Raw genomic sequence first — 22,191 nt, 5'->3', positions numbered from 1 at the left:
GATGCAGTTCCACATAAAACATGATGCAGAGTTTGTCTTTTGTTTTTTTAAATTATATTTATAATGGTCAGGATAATAAATATATTTATTTAAAAATGAGTAGTACCAAATGTCTATTAAAATTTAAAAAACAATTATTCCTACATCCAAAGCACTTTATAGACCATGTTTCCTGCTCCTGTGGGTAGTAATAATCAATCCAACTGACTGTTCTAGCATTAACCTTACATGTTTAAACCTTTATTCAATATGTAACTTTTCTGTTTCTTACTATCATCTTAGCAATATTTACTGATTTTCTGTTATACCAATATATTCCACTTTCCTTTTCCCCATTCAATTAATTTATTAATTTTAGCAAAGTTGTGATTACAGCAATAGTTGTATCTATAAATAGCTTATTCAGTTTAGGAAAATAGTGTACTATGATTATATATCTTTTCATGAAAAGGTTTTGGCTATCCTATAATCTACAATTGCCATTTGCTTGCATGCTCAGTCGCTTCAGTCATGTCCGATTCTTTGCGACCCCATGGACCACAGGCAACCTGGATCCTCTGTCCAAGAGATTCTCCAGGCAAGAATATTTGAGTGGGTTGTCATTTCCTACTTCAAGGGATCTTCCCAACCCAGGGATCGAACCTGCATCACTTATGTCTCCTGCATTGGCAGGCACCACCTGGGAAGCCCTATAATTGCCATGCTGCTACTGCTAAGTCGCCTCAGTCGTGTCCGATTCTGTGCGACCCCATAGACGGCAGCCCACCAGGCTCCTCCGTCCCTGGGATTCTCCAGGCAAGAATACTGGAGTGGGTTGCCATTTCCTTCTCCAGTGCATGAAAGTGAAAAGTGAAAGGGAAGTCGCTCAGTCGTGTCCAACTCTTTGCGACCCCACGGGCTGCAGCCTACCAGGCTCCTCCGTCCATGGGGTTTCCCAGGCAAGAGTACTGGAGTGGGGTGCCATTGCTATCTATCAATTTGCAGAGTTTGACTTGTATCTATCTAATTTTTTTCCTCAATTGCTCTAGCAAATCTGCCAAATACTTCTTTTCTCCATATATTCCAACACATTGCTTTAAGTTAGTGATTCTTTTTTTCTTTCTGGCTTGCAAAATTCCCTCCCATAGTCATTCTTTTCCCTAATCTGATGTATTCAACGTCATGTTTCCTGGACCCCATATCTTCTCATTTCTTAATTACTGTTTGCCAAAGCTATACACAGAAGGTATACAATATATAAATTTATGTATTTTTACTTATCGGTAAAACTTTTTAATATACCCTCATACTTGATTGCTAGTTCAACTACGTATAGAATTTCAGGTCAGAAATCATTTTTCCCATAATTTGAAGGTACTGCCTTTCCATTTGCTTCTAGTATTTCTACCAATAAGAAATTACAGATCTGATCCCCTTTTTTTGTATGCGTTTGTATGTATTTTGTTCAGTTGTTTTCTTCCACTGGAAGATTTTAGTATCTTCTTTTTAATATTCATAAATTTCATAATTATTTTTATATGTGTGTATGTGTTCATTTATTGTAATGGTCGCTTGGTGGATTCTATCTGGAGTCATAACTTTTCATTTCTGAAAAAAAATGATTTGTTATTTAAATGATAAATTCCTTCTCTGTATTAGTTTGGTTCTTTTCTAAGAAATTCTTATTATAAGGATCTCCTAGAGTAAAATTTTAACATCTTATCATTTTACTTCTCTATTTCCTACTCTCTTTTTTGTGTCATTATTTTACAGAATATTTCTTTGACTTTATCTTTAAAACCCTTATAGTGAATTGTAAATTTTTACATATTTTTAATTTCCAGAAGCTTTTTCTTATTCTTTTATTAATTTTTAGAAGCAATGTATTATTGTTTTAAGGATACAATTCATTTATGAATTTTTTGGAGGATGTTCATATAGTTTTTTGGACTTCGTAAGTGGCACTAATGGTAAAGAATCTGCCCACCAATGTCTCCAGGATATGCAGAAAACACGGTTTCAATCTCGGGGTTGGGAAGATACCTTGGAGAAGGAAATGGCAACCCACTCCAGTATTCTTGCCTGGAAAATCCCATAGACAGAGGAGCCTGGTGAGCTACAGTCCACAGGGTTACAAAGAGCCAGACATGACTGAGCACACATACACCCATATTTGTGTATTTTCGGCTTCATATTTTGTCTGCATTTTCACATCTTTTTTGTTAGTATTATGCTTTAACATGTTTTTTCATATTTTTCTTCAGTGCACCAGTGATCCTTAATTGACCACTGATATTGGACATTAGAAACTACATGGAAATTATTGTATATGTACAAGGTATAATAGAGGATTTCACCAGCAATGGGTGTAGACCCAATTGGTATATGGAATAATTTGCCCTAGAATTGATCAGTTTCTTCAAAGAAGAGTTATCTAATTTTCTACATGAGTGGTTTGTACTTGCATGCTAGCTTTCTGCAAATAAGCTTGTCAGTTTGTGACTTTTCACTTAGTTCCTCTATTTCCTGTCTTGCGATCCCCTCTGCTCTCTATCCTGGTGGCAGTTACAAGCCAAGAATCTTCCTATTAGAGTTTTTCCCCAGAAAATACACCTCCAGACTGCAAGGGGGAAAAAGGAGTTATTTCTACTTTTTGAATATTACAAATAATGCTGTCAACATCTGCATACAAAATTTTGTGTAAACACAGGCTTTCTTTTCCCTTCGATGTGTACCTAGCAGTGGGATCTCTGAGCATATAGTAAGTCTATGTTTAATCTTTGGGAGAACTACCTATTTTTCAAAGTAGTTGCAAAATTTTACATTCCACCAACAATGTTTGAGGGCTCCACTTTTTTCACATCCTACATTTGTTATTTGCCTTTTTGATATAAATCAAAATTATTTTGAGACTTAAAGATACCAATAAAGTGACTATCAGCACACACCTACTTCCTACGAGAGCTGGAATTTAGTCATATGCCTTGTGATAACTCAAAAGTCATGTTCTTTAGCACCTAGCTATACTGTGGCAAGTGAATTTTATTGAAGCTAAAAGAAAATTTATTTTTAGTTTTTTAAAGTTACTGAATGGATAGTTACATCTACTAATTGTCAAACATTACTTTTCTTACTTATAAATAAGAACTATTTATAATATAAAGCTATAGAAATCTGATTTCAGTGAGAGATGGCTATAATTTGGAATCTCATTTTGTGAAATAAGCCATATGTCACATTATGTTTTAAACAGAAAGATTAAATATTTTAATCCTTAAACGGCTGTTGTTTGTTCTAATCATCTAAATAAAAAGTATAAACGTTTTAGTGTCCAAAATTTCTTCAATATGTTTGACAAACAAAACCTGGCAAATAAATGGCTTAAATCTTAATAGGTAATGATGATGTACCAGCATCAGAGTAAATACAGAGTCAAAATTTTACCCAACATAAAACAGCTACATACTCTTTAAATGAGAAAATATAAATTATAAATGGCCAATCCAAATTCCATTACTTTCAAAAAGAGATTTTAAACTTGCATTTCCAGTTGATTTTACACTAATTGAAAAGGTTGGTTTTATGCTGACAATTGATCTTTTTTAATGAAATGGCCAATAGTGAAGTGGGTGCATTATACTAAACACTTCAGAAAGCAACCTTCCATTGACTTTACTCAGACCAAACAAATTGCTAAATTAGATGACTGTTCAAAATTATTCAGTGCATTTCAAATATTTTCTGCTGAACCAAAAGCTAAATGAGCTTTGGTCACTATTGCATTGCTAATACAAAATTAAGAAGTGACTATCCTTTTGGAATATTAATACAGTGAGCCTGGGGACATGATATTGGTGTGTAGCAGAGATCAGGAGGAAGGAGTCAGGGTGCTGTGGTGATTTTCTGAGCAAGGAAGGAAGTTGGTAGGAGTGGAAGAAGGTCACAGTCAGCTGACACTTTGTGGTCAAATAGTTTCTAATTAGGAATTGACTAACTGGCTCTTTGTGGCAGTGGTAACTTATTAACAGGAAAAAGTTTCCTAAAAGCATTTTATAGTAGGTGATTTAATGAAAAAAGTTTAGACAGATTTCAGGATTCAGAAATTTTGAGATACTAATATATTTTTAAAATCCTGTGTCATTATTTTTTGTATTTATAAATGCTAACTTTATCCATTGAGATTTCAATTAGAATTTCATCATAGCCTATCATAGCTCTACAGTTACTATTTATCATACTGATATCCTAGGAAAAAATTGAAATAAAAGAAAAGAGGCAATTTAGCATAGTTTTTTCCCACATAAAAGTCTCTCATCTCTGCTTGAACCCAGCAGGTTGTGATGACTGAAATACATATTATAAAATATCTACATATTTTGTAACTTTAAATAAATGGTTATGATCATTGCTTTTCTCACATTTAAAAATCAAATTTAGTTTGTACCGGAAGACATTTTTCTAAAGAAGTTATAGTCTCTCTATAAAAATGAATATTTAATAGAAACCAATAGTAACTTACATGTATTGGAATTGTTCAAAGAAATAAAATATTACTTAAATCTACTACTTCTAACAACACTGTAACATTTATTGGTTTTGCAATAAAAGATTTATAGAAAATTACTATGATATTACTTTTTATGTTTCATATTGAAAGCAGGTAAAGTAGTTTCTAAGCAATGGGTCATTATCATTCACAACTAACAGTGCTTAGCAGTTAGGATTTTAACCACTGACATCATTTTCTTTGAAAAATAACAGATGTTATTTAATGCTTATAGATAAATTGCTGCATAACTATGAATTTTTGCTGACAACATTGCCTAAACATAGTCAATATCAAAAAGAAGTTTCAGAATAAGTTTACTAGAAGAAAAAATCTGAATTCAAACATTCATATATTTATTCTCTCAGATGTACTAAGAGGAATCAAGTGCTATTTCCAATCTATTGTGTTCATGTGCTCAGTCATGCCCGACTCTGCGACCCCAAGGTCTATTGCCTGCCAGGCTCCGCTGTCCATGGGATTTTCCCAGGCAAGAATACTGGAGGGAGTTGTCATGCCCTTCTCCAGGGGATCTTCCCGACCCAGGTATCAAAACTGCGTCTCTTATGTCTCCGGCATTGGCAGGAGGATTCTTTACCACTAGGGCCACCTGGGAAGCCCTTTCAAACTATTATCAAAAGGCAGTTCAAGCTGCTGCAAGCATCTGAAGAAAGTTTATGTTAATCTTTTAAAATTCCTATCTTTAGACAATTCCTCACTGGAAGGTTAATGGCTAAATTATATTTATTTCAAGTAGTTTTCAAAAGCGAAAGCAATGCCCACTTTACACAGTGACTGTGGAATGTAGGAAACTGTCAGATATTACCTCTGAGGGTTTGTATGGTGGCTTGTCTAGTGAAAGATGCCAGAATCACAGATGAAGGAGAACCGGGATTGACTACCTTCTTGTCTCCAAGGTCTTGTTCCCAATTCAGAAGAATCTGCAGAGGCACTGAGTGGACTTTGAAGTGCTTGAGATAGTCCCTGAGGACCAAGCTATAACCCAGAGTATTCATTTATATTGAATTTCCTTTCAATTTTTTTTTTCTTGGCAGGAATTAAACACAGGGCTTATTCTAAACAATTAAATAATATTAAGACTTTTTGCTATGACCTTTCTCTAGCAAAAGTTGGAAAATTTTATAAATTATTTTCTAATTAAAAATATTCATTTTAGCCATTCTTAGAGTACTCCCAGGTGATGAGCTCAGGGTAATATTTCTAAAACGTTGCTACTTTGGTCCCTAGAGCACCATACTATTTCCTAACACTGATGTGCGGTCACTGCCAGGATCTCACATATACCCTCAATATGTAGGGGAAGCTGACATATACACTTTGCTTCACATATAAATTCCTATAATTTTCATGGAGAAAAATTTAGCAAGATTTATCAAAGTACCTAAAATTATTAATGAAAGGACTCTTGCTTACAATACCCAGAAATTAATCACAAGAGAAAAAAGTTGTGAAAAGATTTATATCTGGTAGATATTCCTATTGTTAGAAATCTCTGGAATATCAGGAGTCTCTGGAATGCGTGAATTCAACTCAGATGACCATTATATCTACTACTGTGGGCAAGATTGCAGGCAGATTCTTTACCAGCTGAGCCACAAAAAGTTAATATTACTAGATATCTTGTCTGTCTAAGATCAACTCTCTAAGTATCTACAAGGCACCACATACATTTAAATAAATGATTTCTCCATTTGAAGATTTTCACAATGTATATTTTTTCATAGCATTCTGTTGTTTTATATTCTCCTCTAATGGTTTTGCTGTAAATTCTAACAGGAAAGTAGCAACCTTATACAGTCTTATGACTTAAATAGTATCTGTATAGTGATGTTCCCAAATGTGCACTTCCAGTCCCGGGATCATCAAAGAACCCTGGGTCCACCTCTGAGAAGTGTAACAGGTGTCTCAAATTTAAGAGAACCATTCATGCCTAACCAAACCCAACAACCAAACCCCAGACCTCCTCCATTTCAAGAATTCCTTTTTTTCACTTAATGATACTATAACCTCACCAAACCTACCTAACATCCTTAGAGTCTCTTTCTGTTGCTCCAATTTCCATTTCATCAACATTTTCTGATAACTCCACTCACCATAAATTCATCCAAATCCATCCATTTCTCATATTATTCACTCCTTTTATTCTAGTCCCAATCACCATGATTTTCTGCCTATGTTCCTTTCTTTTTCTATTCTTGCTCCTCAGGGTCAATTTTTCCATTGTAAAGGCAAAATTATCTTTATAAAACATAAATTGCACTATCCTCTGCCTAAAGTCTTTAAATGGTTTCCTTTCCTACTTAGGAGAAATCTGAAATGCCCTACCAGAGCCTATCAGATTCCCCTTAATTTAATTCATGTTCTTTTTTCCCGCGTACTTGTTTTGCTTCAGTGACATGGTTCTCTGTCCTCTGAATACAATTAACCAACTCCTGCCACAAGTCCTTGACTGTATTATTCCCTCTGTATCAAACACAGTTCTCCCAGATTTTCCCATGATTTCTTCTTTCTTTGCAGTGACTCCTTGCCACTCAGTATCAACGCGGCAGTATCCTCCCCGCCCCCAGAGAGGCCTCCACTAGCGTGCTCTCAAGTGCCTTTCCCACCTCATCCTGCTCTGTTTTCTTGATTTGTCTTTATTTTTAGTTATAGGCACCGCATTTTCTTTTTTTCTCAGAATATAAACCTGACAAGAGCAGGGTTGTGTCTGCTTTGTTCACTCATGTAACCTCAATGCCTTGTGTAGAACCAGGTCTACAGTGGGAACTCAGTAAATATTCATTAAATACTTGGCATAAATGAATGATTAAGACATTTACAAGGTGGTTTTTCCAAACAAAAATCCCTACCTACTTGTTTAATGACTCTAAGTGCAGAGATTACAGTGTGGAAAATGAAGTGTGTTCAATGGAAGATCAAGAAGAAAGGTTTTTGAGGGCTAATATATGAAGAAAAATTTTGCTAAACATATACTTAGATATGCAAAATAGGACAAGAGGAATAGTTGTTTATCCCTATGATGAGAGATGGCATCTTTATAGTACTGTTAATAAATGCATTTAATATCTATAATGATTTTAAAAAAATGAACTACCAAGCACAAATAAGTGATCACCTAAATCTACAGAATAGATTCTGAAATATGTTCCTATTTCTACTCCCTCCCTTGTTCCATACTTAGTTCCAAATGAATAAATTCTCACTTCCAGAAGATGATTTTCTGAACTTTTTCAAACCTGACTCTGTGGTGGATCCTGTTTAACTGCACTGGATATTACAACTCCCCCTGTTAGGACACCCACAAATGACCAGTAGTCAGAAGTCCGGCAAAAACAAACTTTCTCCCGATCTTTTCAGGAGGGAACATGTTCTAAGACATTAAAGGTAGCTACTGTAGCAAAACCTGTACAAAATATTACTTTCTGCTATCTTTGTAAAAATCTAAACTTCAATCATATCATCCTAGTATACTTTAAAAAGACTGATCTCAAAGGTAGCATTTTATTTGATATCTCTTGTAACTCTAGAAGGAGACTTAAGCATGAATAATTGGAGATCTGCACACTAATATAAAGATGAAAGAATAGAACTCAATTTAACTTGAGTGCTAAAAAAAAAGTTGAATTATTTCCTGCTGCCACTTTGAAAAGGATATGGTTTTGCAAGTTATGAAGCAAGAAGGGGCAAATGTTATGCCAAATGGGCAACATATCAGTAAACTCTCCTGTGAAGAACTTTTAATAAACCCTATATTTTGAGAATCTATTTATTCCTTTGTGAATATGTCTTCTTTAATCTGTGTCCTCATTTTGTACAGTAGCTCCATTCTTATTACCTACAATAGGATTTCCCATCTTTTTTCTATCATATTTGTTAGGGATGAAGCTTATCCTGAGAGTCTCATTATTTATTGAAATCCTGAAGCTAAGTCTCTTTCTATAGATACATAACTGTCCATCTGTTAAAATACTGCTGCACACTACATATGAAAATCACTCAGCCAAGTATTTCCAAAACTCTAGATACAAATAATTTCTTCCAGTATTGAACTTCAGGTAGGATTATCAGATAGGATTTACAGATTGATCACATCCATCACTTATTCTATATTATTCAGTATAAAAATACATAGAACATCAGCACTTACCTGAATAATGTGCCTCAGTTTATCAATAATCTGATTTATCACAGGATCGTTTCCTTTGACTTTGACTTCGGGATTTCCAGATTGGGCTTTGATTCCATTTCCAATGACACGCTGAGTATAGCTAACAAAGTGAAAAGTGAAAGGCACGTGACTTAATAATCTGGTCACAGTATTCTCTGCCACAAATTTTTGAACAGATTTGAGTTCAGAATTTTACTCCTTTAAGAATTTATAGTAATGTATTTTTTGTTGGAATTAAACCTGGCACAGCTGCAATGTTTATTTTCCTGGTAAAAAACTTAGCATGCAAATAGAGACTATTTTATTGTTATCCTCTCAAAAGACCCAACCGAAAATTGGGTTTTTAATGCTACTGCTAGAAAAAGTTAATAGACATCCTAATCTTTTACAATTTCTTGCTGAATTACACATATTCTGAATCCATATTATCTGGGCAATTTATTTCATTTTATACAGCATTTAGATGATTCTCAAATTATTTTACATATTTGGACTACAAAAGAAATATGTATATATATATGTGTGTGTGTGTGTATATGTGTGAGTGAATATATATATATATATATATACCTACATACATACACATGGGCTTCCCAGGTGGTGTTAGTGCTAGAAAACCCTCATGCCAATACAGGAGACTTAAGAGACATGGGTTTGATCCCCTGGAAGGTCCAGAAGGTCCCCTGGAGGAGGGCATAGCAACCCACTCCAGTATTCTTGCGTGGAGAATCCCATGGACAGAGGAGCCTAGAAGGCTACAGTCTCTAGGGTTGCACAGAATCAACATGACTAAAGCGATCTAGTGTGCATGCACACACATACATGTATGCGCGCACACACAAATACACACACATATATACGTTGTTGTTGTTCACTTGCTAAGTAATGTCTGACTCTTTGCAACCTCATGGACTGCAGCACGCCAGGCTTCCCTGTCCTTCACTGTTTCCCAGAGTTTGCTCAAACTCATGTCCATTGAGTCAGTGATGCCATCCAACCATCTAATCTTCTGTTGTGCCCTTCTTCTGCCCTCAATCTTTCCCAGTATCAGGGTATTTTCCTGTGAGTTGGCTCTTTGCATCAGGTGGTCAAAATATTGGTGCTTCAGCTTCAGCATATATATATGTGTGTGTGTGCGGAGAAGGCAATGGCAACCCACTCCAGTACTCTTGCCTGGAAAATCCCATGGACGGAGGAGCCTGGTAGGCTGCAGTCCATGGGGTTGCGAAGAGTCAGACACGACTGAGCAACTTCACTTTCACTTTTCACTTTCATGCATTGGAGAAGGAAATGGCAACCCACTCCAGTATTCTTGCCTGGAGGATCCCAGGGACAGGGGAGCCTGGTGGGCTGCCGTCTATGGGGTCGCACAGAGTTGGACATGACTGAAGTGACTTAGCAGCAGCAGTGTGTATATATGTGTGCATATATATGTATTTGTGTGTGTGTGTATATATATATATATATATGTACATATATATATATATATAGTTGACATATAATGTCAACTTATTATTCATGCAAATACTTAGATTCACCAGTCACAAAGAGGTACTAAGTGTCCCTTCCTATATTTCAGTCCTTTGCTACATGACTGGGATTATAAGAAGGTATAAGACTTGATTTGTCTTCTCACAGTGTTCATTGTATACCTGGGAATATAATGTATCAATTAACTTGTTCATTCATGCATTCATTCATTACATTTTATTGTTTTTAAAAGTTGTAACTCATATTCCAATAATATAACTTATTCTCATTTTCCTGACAGTGTGGTGTGGCACAGAGACAAGTAAACAGCTAAAGCACAGCACTAAGAATGAGAGATGTTCAATGTGTCACGGGATTAGTTAGACGGAAAAGTACCTGCCTGGTGAGAGGTAAGGATAACACAAGTAGAAACCATTAAACATATGGAGAAGGACATCTGGACCAAGACACTCGGGAAAAACTAAAGGAGAAATTATATCTTGAGTTAGTCCTTGGAGTATTAGGGGAAAAGATAGGTCTCAGATGATGTACTTAACGTGAACTCCAGGGCAAAAAATTTCCCAGCAGGGGAAATGGAAAGAGGAGAATATCTAGGCTTCCATTTACAAAGGGAGAAAGCAAATGGGAAACAGTATGAGGTGGGGGGCATGCCCTGAAGATTCCATTCCCTCTATGCTTAAGACTCCTCTGAGTAATATGTTTGCTTACATTAAAATATCATAATAAAGTGGCCTCAGAGACTTTCCAGGAAGCATTTTCACATATTTGTAATGTAATGTGCTTTCTCTGTATTTGAATAGAGTGTCACAATTATCCATGTGCACCCTCTGAATTTTCTACAGCAATGCAAAGTCTTTGAAAAGATAAAAGCAGGTTCCACTGTTGAGAATATGGCCAAATAAAAGGAGTTTTAAAGAATACTCAGTTATTCACAAGGTAATACAAACCCAATGATCAATTTTCAAAAATAATTACTAATTGGGTCCTTCCTATGATAACAAATGATGGAATTCTTTGATATGGATGACATCAATTGGATATGACAAGAATAATGATATTAATAAATCTTTTTATTTTTAAAACAATCTTGAATCTATTTCTTTATGCAGAAAAAGGTTTACAGTTAGGCAATCCAGTATAAATTAGGAACTTGGCAATATCCAATAACAAATAGTAGAGGGAAAACAGTTATGCATATGTTATTAACATTTACCAATGCTAATGTTCTTTAGTTAGGAAGAATCAAGTAAACCATAAGGCTTCTCTTAATGTCTTGGTAGCACTGTTATATTTTCCTTTCAAATATTTCAAACAGATTGTGCATGTGGGTCTTTCATTAGAGTGTCATTTATTAATAATCATGTTGAATAATATGATAAATAAATAAATGCACATCTATGATTCCAGGCATTGTCTTAATGACTTCCTTTGGAGGCTGTCAGTTTATCTCCATGATAATCACTTATTGTAGCCATGAGATTGTGCCTCATAAACCTCAAAGTATAGGAAGTATAATTGACTAGGCTACCTGCCACTTTGCTCTGAAATCTACTTTTTCTCTTCTCCAACCAATGACTGAGTGCAGCAGAGGTACTAATACAAACCCACCGCTGGAAGACACAGGGCTCCCTTGATGGCCAGTGTTGGCTCAGGATTCCCTGAGCCCTTGCTGACCATTCCTTAGCCTGCACATCATGCAGAAAGCTTCCACTCAACCTTCCTTTTGTCTCTCTTTCACTCTGGGTCACACTTGCTTCATGGCCAACAGCTCTTTCAGCCTTACTCAGATTCCTCTCCAATTTCTCTCATAGGCATTTCCCTAATAAAATCTCTCTTGTGTTTAGTCCTACTTTGGCATCTGGTTCTTGGAGGACCTAGACCAATACACCATATAATATTTGTACTATAATTATCCTCATGCTATAGATTGGGGAATCTAAGATCTGAATAAGTTAAGTAACTTTCCGAAAACAGCATTGTTGGTTAAGTATACAGCAAGGATATGAACATAAAGATGGGTGCTCTAAATAAAATCACTCAATAATTATGAATGTAAACTCCTGAAACCAACTAATACAAATTAGATATTCAATCAGCTTGGTGCAAAGTATTTTTTGTTTTTTAAGTTGTTTTATTTTGATTTTTTACTGTTAACTACAGCCTTTCAAAGCCTTAACTGCTTATAATTAAAAGAAAATATTATTTTCTTCAAAAGTCTCTTCAAAGAACAGCTGCCTATTACTGTAAAGAGTGAAGTAACAGTTGCTGTCAAGGTGAGAACAAACTAATAGACTACAAGGGTGCCTTAAGATACAGCTATGTTTCTCTTGAAATACAGACATATTGTCATAATGGAAATTGAGACTTCTCTCTTAATTTTAAATAAACACTTCTTTGATTCACATCTTGCTTTATTTATAAACTATGAAACTTTCCTTTAACATTAAATATGAGGTTTCACATTAGTGTAAAGACTTTCTTATTTTTTATTTTTAATTTTCATAGTTAATAACCTAGATTAAACTTATCAGAATTACAATTAATCAAGAATCTTTTTTCAAGCTAGTATATTATTGAATAGTTCGGGACCACTATTATTATGTATTATTTAAACAAGACAAAAGTACTGAAAAGAAGGGCATTTAATATACTTCAAGTTAAGCATGCATTAATAAAATTAGGCATTCTTTTCTACTTATTAAGGCTAAGAAGAGCAACAATGAAATAGTGATATGTACACACCAGAATGATTTACATGAAAAGAGATGACACTAAGCATTGGCATGAATGGGGGGCAATTAGAACTCTCTCTCTTTGAGGATGGGAGCTTAAACTGATATAAACCACTATCTGACATGTATCTGGGTATATACTTAACCAGAAAGGTATATAAGAATGTTCAGAGAAGTACTATGCAGAATAGCCCCCAATTGGACACAACCCAAATATTCATAAACATTGCATGAGCAAATAAATGGTTGAATATTTATATAATAGCATACTATTGATATATAGCAGTGAGAATGAGTTACAACTATACTCCAAATTTTATAAGCTAAATATGAAATGAAAGAAGCAATATATGGAATATACTCTATGATTCATTAAAAGTTTAAAAATTAATCAATGATATTCCAAGTCACCATAAGTGCTACTCTAAGGTGACTGCAGCCATGAAATTAAAAGACGCTTACTCCTTGGAAGGAAAGTTATGACCAACCTAGACAGCATGTTAAAAAGCAGAGACATTACTTGGCCAACAAAGCTCCGTCTAGTCAAGGCTATGGTTTTTCCAGTGGTCATGTATGGATGTGAGAGTTGGACTATAAAGAAAACTGAGCACAGAAGAATTGATGCTTTTGAACTGTGGTGTTGGAGAAGACTCCTGAGAGTCCCTTGGACTGCAAGGCGTTCCAACCAGTCCATCCTAAAGGAGATCAGTCCTGGGTGTTCATTGGAAGGACTGATGTTGAAGCTAAAACTCCAATACTTTGGTCACCTGATGAGAAGAACTGACTCATTTGAAAAGACTCTGATGCTGGGAGAGATTGAGGGCAGGAGGAGAAGGGGACGACAGAGGATGAGATGGTTGGATGGCATCACCAACTCAATGGACATGGGTTTGGGTGGACTCTGGGAGTTGGTGATGGACAGAGAGGCCTGGCATGCTGCGGTTCATGGAGTCGTAAAGAGTCGGACATGACTGAGTGACTGAACTGAACTGAAGACATAGTGCACAACAGGTTGAAGGGGTTGCTTGGGTTCTAGTAATGTGTTTCTTGATTTGGATCCTAATTAAACAAGAGAGCTCATTTTGTATATTTAAAAAAAAAAAAAAAAAGACATGAAATGCATGCTGCTGCTGCTAAGTCGCTTCAGTCGTGTCCGACTCTGTGCGACCCCGTAGACAGCAGCCCATCAGGCTCCCCCGTCCCTGGGATTCTCCAGGCAAGAACACTGGAGTGGGTTGCCATTTCCTTCTCCAATGCATGAAAGTGAAAAGGGAAAGTGAAGTCGCTCAGTTGTTTCCGACTCCTAGCGACCCCATGGACTGCAGCCTACCAGGCTCCTCCGTCCATGGGATTTTCCAGGCAAGAGTCCTGGAGTGGGTTGCCATTGCCCTCTCTGATTCAGGCTGCTAGTTCAACATGAAAACTCCCTGCAAACTTTAACTTGCATGCAAAAAATACAGTTACTAAATACAATAAAAGTTTTTCCAACAAAGATCTCTTATTTGAGTTTATAATAAATCATTAATCACTCTTTTTTCCTCCTAATTTTACAAGTAATGGATAAAACATTTCAAGGCTCCCTATAGAAGATTCTTGACTTGAAAAATTACTCACATTTTAGTGAGAAGGAGGGAACAAAATACAAACAAAAACGAGGCAGCTTTTTGTGAAGGAAGTAATAGACCCACCATTTGTGCCTATTTCTTCTGAGCAGGTCTGGCAGTGTAATAAGAATACTCACTCCACTAGTAGGACTGGTTTCTCACTAACGTGGGAAAAAGACAAGTACAGATACATTTACATTCTATAAAAATGTTTTAAAATGTTGATGAACAAGATTCCAGTTCTCTTTCTATTCAACAGATGAAATATTAAAAAGAAGTGCTAATGCATCTACATCCAGGATAGTGAAGCCTGGCATGCTACAGTCCATGGGGTCACAAAGAGTCAGACTTGACTTAGCGACTGAACAACAGATACATCTACACACAGTGTGTCATTAGGAAGTCATTTCTCCTCACTTCACTAACATTTCTCACTTGAAACATGCCATGCCCTGTGACATTAATTTCATTTTATTGAGAGTGCAATATAATTTGTCTCAGATTCACATAAAAAGTATGGTACTTTTCATCTGTACTTACACCATTTCAGGTGGAAAATATATAAAATCTGACCTTGTAATTCTTTGCAAACTATTTAAAGTGGTCCAACATAGAGTCTTTTTCTAACTCCACTGGGACAAGATACAAGAACACAATCACTGACAAGAGATGAGGACAACACCTGATCAGGGGGTTTCTCTTTTTACCATTATTGCCATCTTTGTTAGAGGTTTAAGACCAAGAATGAGGACTGTGTTTTTGGTGGTGGTAGTAGGCAGTAACAGTAGCAGTAGTATTAATAGATGCTTTGTTTATTGCCTTTGTGTCTGTCTTGGTTCAGTTTAGTTCAGTTCAGTTCAGTAGCTCAGTCATGTCCGACTCTTTGCGACCCCGTGAATCCCAGCACGCAAGGCCTCCCTGTCCATCACCAACTCCCCAGAGTCTACCCAAATCCATGTCCATCGAGTTGGTGATGCCATCCAGCCATCTTATCCTCTGTTGTCCCCTTCTCCTCCTGCCCCCAATCCTTCCCAGCATTAGGATCTTTTCCAGTGAGTCAACTCTTTGCATGAGGTGGCCAAAGTATTGGAGTTTCAGCTTCAACATCAGTCCTTCCAGTGAACACCCAGGACTGATCTCCTTTAGGATGGACTGGTTGGATCTTCTGGCAGTCCAAGGGACTCTCTGTCTTGGCTATGTAACTATATATTAAAATTCATTCCATTTCCAGAGTTTTGATTTTAGGAGGTGTCTTTGACTCTGGTAGATTCACTGCTATTTCTGGTTTAAAGGTCCAGGAAGCACATTGTAGGTATTCTTCAGTGAATCTCTTCTTCAAGAATCAGTTTTTCTTTTAGAACACTTCTGGACCTCCCTTCTTGGTGCTGATAGCAAGTGTGAAATAAGTACTAGTGATCTGTTTTTTGCAACTTTTTCTCAAATACCTGGGTGACACTGGATGCTGCTGCTGAATGTCATTGTGTGTACATGCAGTTTCTATACAGCCCTTCTCCTTGACAGTGAAGGTCTTGTCTTAATCTTTGAACTCTCAGAGCAGATAGGAGTCATATGATTGATTTTACGTGCCAGGTTTAAGAGAATAACCTTTCATGGTAGGTAAGAGGCTTACAGGTGGTTTAGAGAATGGAGACATCTGTAGAATCAATTCAAAATGATTCAACCTTTTGTGATTCCACTGTCTCACTTCAATTGTTGAGCCACAAACTGTTTTTAAGTTAATCTCATAATTCATGGCTTCATAATTTTAGATAAATAATGTCTAAATTTGAAATCTGTTTCTGACCTCAAATAACGATGTTGAAATAAATTGAAGTGATAGAGACATCATTATGGCCTTTATGATTGTTATAACTAAGTCCCTACTGAGGATATCACCATTTGTGATATCTCATGGAAAACCCTGATTAACATTATTCTAATAAGGTAATGTCATGCTTTGTATAGCAACCAAGAAGGAATTTTTAGCAGATCACTACATATAACTTTATATAAATTTCATTCACCAATCTTTTGTTGGAGACATTAAAAAAATCCTAGAAGTCCCTAAAATCTTACACAGCTTTTTTGTATTTTTTTTTGAAATATAACTGACATCAACATTAACTAAACTTCAGACATGAAACTAACAACTGCATCAAAATGCACTATAAAATTAGTTGCAAGACACAATAATAAGAACATGTTTAGAAACAGAAAACAAGAATTCATTTTAAAATGAATACTAATCAGTCTTTAACAATTCAACTGGCAATGCATGTATTTGTGCTTGTCTGTTTAGCCAGGTAAATCACAGATAAGCTCTTTCATGATGTAAGATAAGCACCTATATGAACCGGAAAATAATACTTCCACATCAAAGCCTAGTGACTGTACCAGCCAAATCAGTAGCATCTAAGAAGTTATCATTTCAGCAAATGCTAACTTTAATTTTTTAATAAAAAATTTATTAAAAGTGAACTTTCCCCTATGTAAAAAGTAGTTCTAGCTTTAGCCTTCTCCTAAACCCATTACCAACCTTACCAAGAAAGGATAAATACCTTAGCTATAGCAAAGCTCTGTTTTTCAGTCATAAATTTTTGAATTAAAAATTCAAAGCAAATGTGTAATAAATATTTGATTTATTTTATAATTATCCTCATTTGATTCAAAGTAACTGTTAAATTTAAAAGATCAGTTCTAATGCAATCAGCTGTGCATACTGTTATATGAATTATGAAATGTTATACTAACTTCCATTTTCCAAGTCACACATTTCAAAATTAAACTCTTCTCAGTAAGACATATGCTGTCTTTCATGCATTTGTGATGATTGATAATCACCACTTTGCACTGATTTTTGTCTCACTTCACTCTTTGTTATAAACATATGGAAGTAAAATATTATTTAGGAGATAACTATTACCTGAGTACTAATGAGTTAAATACTATTTTGAGCCAAAAACTCAGTCAAAATGATTTAGGGCAGAAATTTCATTTAAGTAAACTTTTATTAGCAAAATCCTACAAGTTCCTAGAATCTTGTATAGCTTTTTTAGATAATTTTCAAAATGTAATTAACATCAGCATCAACTAAACCAGATATAAAATTACAAGCTATTTTAAAAATACTTTAAAATTAGTTGTAAGATATAATTCTAAGATTACAAACATACCTTGCATAAACAAACTACGTATTTCCTACATAACAGAATAAAATCAGAGTGTATTTTGTGGCTTAGTGGTAAAGAACCCTCCTGCCAATGCAGGAGACATGGGTTCAATCCCTGGGTTGGGAAGATCCCCTGGAGGAGGCAATGGCAACCCATTCAAGTATTCTTGCCTGAAAAATCCCACAGACAGAGGAGCCTCGTGGACTATAGTCCATAGGGTCACAGAGTCAGACACAACTGAGCACCTAGCACCAACATAATAAAATCAGAGAGAAAGAAACTTTGAATTTCAGAGTGTAGTAATTTCCTACTGTCACAGTAACAAAACACCATAGTTGATCTCGGGCCTAGCCTTCTGAAATCAAGGTGTTGAAAGACTATACCCCCTTTGAAGCCCCTAGAGAAGAATTCTCTCCCACCTCTTCCCAGCTTCTAGCAACTCCCAACAGTCCATGTAATTCTTTGGCTTGTAGCTGCATTATTCCAATTTCTGCCTACATTTTTATATCACCTTCTCCTCTATGTGTCTGTCTGTTCTTTTCTGTCACATGGGATTTAGGGTCCATGCTAGGGTGACCCCATTTCAACTCTCACTTTACTTGTATCTGCAAAGACCTATTTCCAAACAGGGCCACCTCCTGAGGTTCCAGCCAGGATGAATTTGGGGAATACACTATTACACCGGGGCTTCCCAGGTAGCAATAGTGGTAAAGAACCCACCTGCCAATGCAAGAGACATAAGACACGTGTTGATCCCTGGGTTGGGAAGATCGCCTGGAGAAGGGCATGGCAACCCATTGCAGTGTTCTTGCCTGGAGAATCCCATGGACAGAGAAGGCTGGCAGGCTACAGTCTATGGGGTTGCAAAGAGGTGAACACGACTGAAGCAACTTTTACACACTATTACACCACTGCATGGAGCTTTGTAAATAAACTGGATGCTGCTTGAATGAAAACAAAGTTTTCCTTGAAATTCAGTTGATCAATACTATTCACATTCAGATCTCTCTCATTGATGTCATATTTTATTTTTCTTCAGGGAAAATTTTATTTATTGTAATATTTATATTTCACAAACACATCTCTTAAATTCTACCTTGGGTTTTCCCATTTATTTTTCTGTTATAATTCAGGTTATAATTTCCTTAGGGAAAATATTTTAATCAGCTTTTTGGAAATTTTCAGTACACAGTACCTAGAATTTCCTATATTATAATGGCTTTTCTCTTACTAGCAAAAGAAACAATGGTATTGATAATGTCCTATGTTCTAAATTCACACAAACAGAAAATATTCCTTAAAAGAGATGTGTTCAGCTCTGAGGCAAGGGCCCAACCACCTGCTCTGAATGTAAATGTTTCCTGAAATCTTTGAAAGGCTATAGTTTATTATGAAGGTGTTGATGGCTGCTGCTTTAGGGACCCATAAAGGCACACAAAATAAATTTTAATCACACTTAATGCTAATGTTGCAGCAAGACTGTGACAATATTCAAACATGACTAATTCATTAAATTAGCTACACTCATCAAGCTAAGCTTAGTTATTCAAATTTATAAAATGCCTCAAAAGAAATAATTAAGCTCTTCTTTTTTTTCTGTTTCTAAATTTTTTTGTTGATGCTTAGAAGTTCAAAGATATTTTAACTGACTTTTTTTGTGTTTTTTAAGCAATCAGTTCACCTGTTTTATCACCATAAAGGTGAGGGCCCTTAGCAGGTTGCTGAATCTAGTGCTTTCAAGAAGAAATATACCTATGTCAAGAATACAGTACTTTGCATTCATCTCCTGGCATATAACTTAATAGATTTTGTGTATGTCTTTGTTGACTGTAACATAAATTTAGAGCTGGAAAGCACCTCAGAGGTCATCTATCCAACCAAGTATCTTTTAAAGCAAATGAAGAAGTAGTATGTTTATTTCATCATTTCATACTTATGTACTGTATATTTCCAAAAAAAAAATTCTTTGAGATGGCCTACAATAAAAGGCACACACACTGTAAAACAAGGGCAAATGACAGAATAATGAAGAGAAACAGATAAAAATGATATTAGGAGACATGGAAAGGAAACTACATCTCAGTCTAAAAGTTAGCCGTAAGACTTATCAGAGAAGGCCAAGGAAAAGTAGAGTTCAAATACTAGGTCTTACTACTTAATGACAGTTGTATCTGCATATGTTAGCAGCCACTTTTCAAGGTTATCTCTAAACTTTCAAGCAGAATGTATAAGTCTTTAAGCAAGAGATAATGAGCAATACAACAAAAGCCGACAAAAGTCCGTCTAGTCAAAGCTCTGGTTTTTCAAGTAGTCATGTATGGATGTGAGAGTTGGACCATAAAGAAAGCTGAACATTGAAGAATTGATGCTTTTGAACTGTGGTGTTGGAGAAGACTCTTCAGAATCCCTTGGACTGCAAGGAGATCAAACCAGGCAATCCTAAAGGATATCAGTCCTGAATATTCATTGGAAGGACTGATACTGAAGCTCCAATACTTTGGTCACCTGATGCAAAGAACTGACTCATTTGAAAAGACCCTGATGCTGGGAAAGATTGAAGGTGGGAGGAGAAGGGCACAAGAGAAGATGAGATGGTTGGATGGCATCACTGACTCAAAGCACATGAGTTTGAGCAAACTCTGGGAGCTGGTGATGGACAGAGAAGCCTGGCGTGCTGCAGTCCATGGGGTCACAAAGATTCTGACATGACTGAGCAACTGAACTGAACTGAACAACAAAAGCTAACATCAATAGCAACTGCAAAGTCTTCAAAGATGTAAGTATGCATGACACTTTGTTATACGAATCTTTGTTTAAAGCTGCCTGAGTGATATTACCAGAGAAGGCAATGGCAACCCACTCCAGTACTCTTGCCTGGACAATCCCATGGACAGAGGAGTCTGGTAGGCTGCGGTCCATGGGGTCGCTAAGAGTTGGACAGGACTGAGCGTCTTCACTTTCACTTTTCGTTTTCATGCATCGGAGAAGGAAATGGCAACCCACTCCAGTGTTCTTGCCTGGAGAATCCCAGGGATGGGGGAGCCTGGTAGGCTGCCATCTATGGGGTCGCACAGAGTCGGACATGACTGCAGCGACTTAGCAGCAGCAGCAGCAGCAGAGTGATATTACAGTTCTGAGTAGGCATTTTTACTGGGACCTGGTTATGTGACTTGGAGACAAATATAGCCTTGGAGAACTTAGAAGAGCAGATGGCTAATGTTACTCAATTTATTTTTTATTTTTAATTGTTATTTATTTCTACACTCAAAGAGAATATATTCTCTGGGTAATGAACTACTGTTGAAGAATCTCAAGGTCAAAGTGACTTGAAATTAAAGAGTCCCTTCTGAAGAACTGTGCTGTTTTCTACAATCCTACACAGTAAAAGTGCTGCACTCAATATGCCAGCAAATTTGGAAAACTCAGCAGTGGCCACAGGACTGGAAAAGGTCAGTTTTCATTCCAATCCCAAAGAAAGGCAATGCCAAAGTATGTTCAAACTACCGCACAATTGCATTCATCTTACATGCTAGCAAAGTAATGCTCAAAATTCTCCAAGCCAGGCTTCAACAGTATGTGAACTGAGAACTTCCAGGTATTCAAGCTGTATTTAGAAAAGGCAGAGAAACCAGAGAACAAATTGCCATCATCCACTGGATCATATAAAAAGCAAGAGAGTTCCAGAAAAACATCTACTTTGGCTTTATTGACTACACTACTTCTGCTTTATTTGACTATGCCAAAGCCTTTGACTTGTGAATCACAACAAACTGTGTAAAATTCTTAAAGAGATGGGAATACCAGACCACCTTACCTGCCTCCTGAGAAATCTCTATGCAGGTCAAGAAGCAACAGTTAGAATTGGACATGGGACAATGGACTGGTTCCAAATTGGGAACGGAGTATATTAAGGCTGTATATTGTCACCTCGCACATTTAACTTACATGCAGAGTAAAACATGCAAAATGTTGGGCTGGATGAAGCACTAGCTGGAATCAAGATTGCCAGGAATAATATCAATAACTTCAGATATGCAGATGACATCATTTTTACGGCAGAAAGTGAAGAGGAACTAAAGAGCCTCTCGATGAAAATGAAAGAAGAGAGTGCAAAAACTGGCTTAAAACTCAACATTCAAAAAACAAAGATCATGGCATTTAGTCCCATCACTTCTTGGCAAATAGATGGGGAAACAATGGAAACAGTGAGAGACTTTGTTTTCTTGGGCTCCAAAATCACTGCAGATGGTGACTTTCACCAAGAAATTAAAATACTCTTGCTCCTTGGAAGAAAAGCTATGATAAACCTAGACAGTATATTAAAAAGTAGAGACATTACTTTACTGACAAAGGTCTGTCTAGTCAAAGCTATGGTTTTTCCAGAAGTCATGTATGAATGTGAGAGTTGGACCATAAAGAAAGCTGAACACTGAAGAATTAATGTTTTTGAACTGTGGTGTTGGAGAAGACTGTTGAGAGT

General features: G+C 36.3%; 1 protein-coding gene across 3 annotated transcripts in view; it reads right to left on the bottom strand.

The window, feature by feature from the left end:
• GPC5 (glypican 5) overlaps window positions 1–22,191 on the bottom strand; it is a 1,454,838-nt gene that overhangs the window by 967,085 nt on the left and 465,562 nt on the right. For all 3 annotated transcript variants that reach the window (XM_081551127.1, XM_081551124.1, XM_081551126.1), the window contains exon 6: window positions 8,694–8,814. In XM_081551127.1, the coding sequence (XP_081407253.1) occupies window positions 8,694–8,814 (121 nt within the window). The remainder of the gene's footprint in view (window positions 1–8,693; window positions 8,815–22,191) is intronic.

This window comes from Giraffa tippelskirchi, chromosome 12, assembly GCF_054371585.1.
Source record: "Giraffa tippelskirchi isolate mGirTip1 chromosome 12, T2T-mGirTip1v1.2.pri, whole genome shotgun sequence".
Classification (NCBI taxonomy): domain Eukaryota; kingdom Metazoa; phylum Chordata; class Mammalia; order Artiodactyla; family Giraffidae; genus Giraffa; species Giraffa tippelskirchi.
The sequence above is the reverse complement of the archived record's forward strand: the minus strand, read 5'-3'. Positions and strand labels throughout refer to the sequence as shown.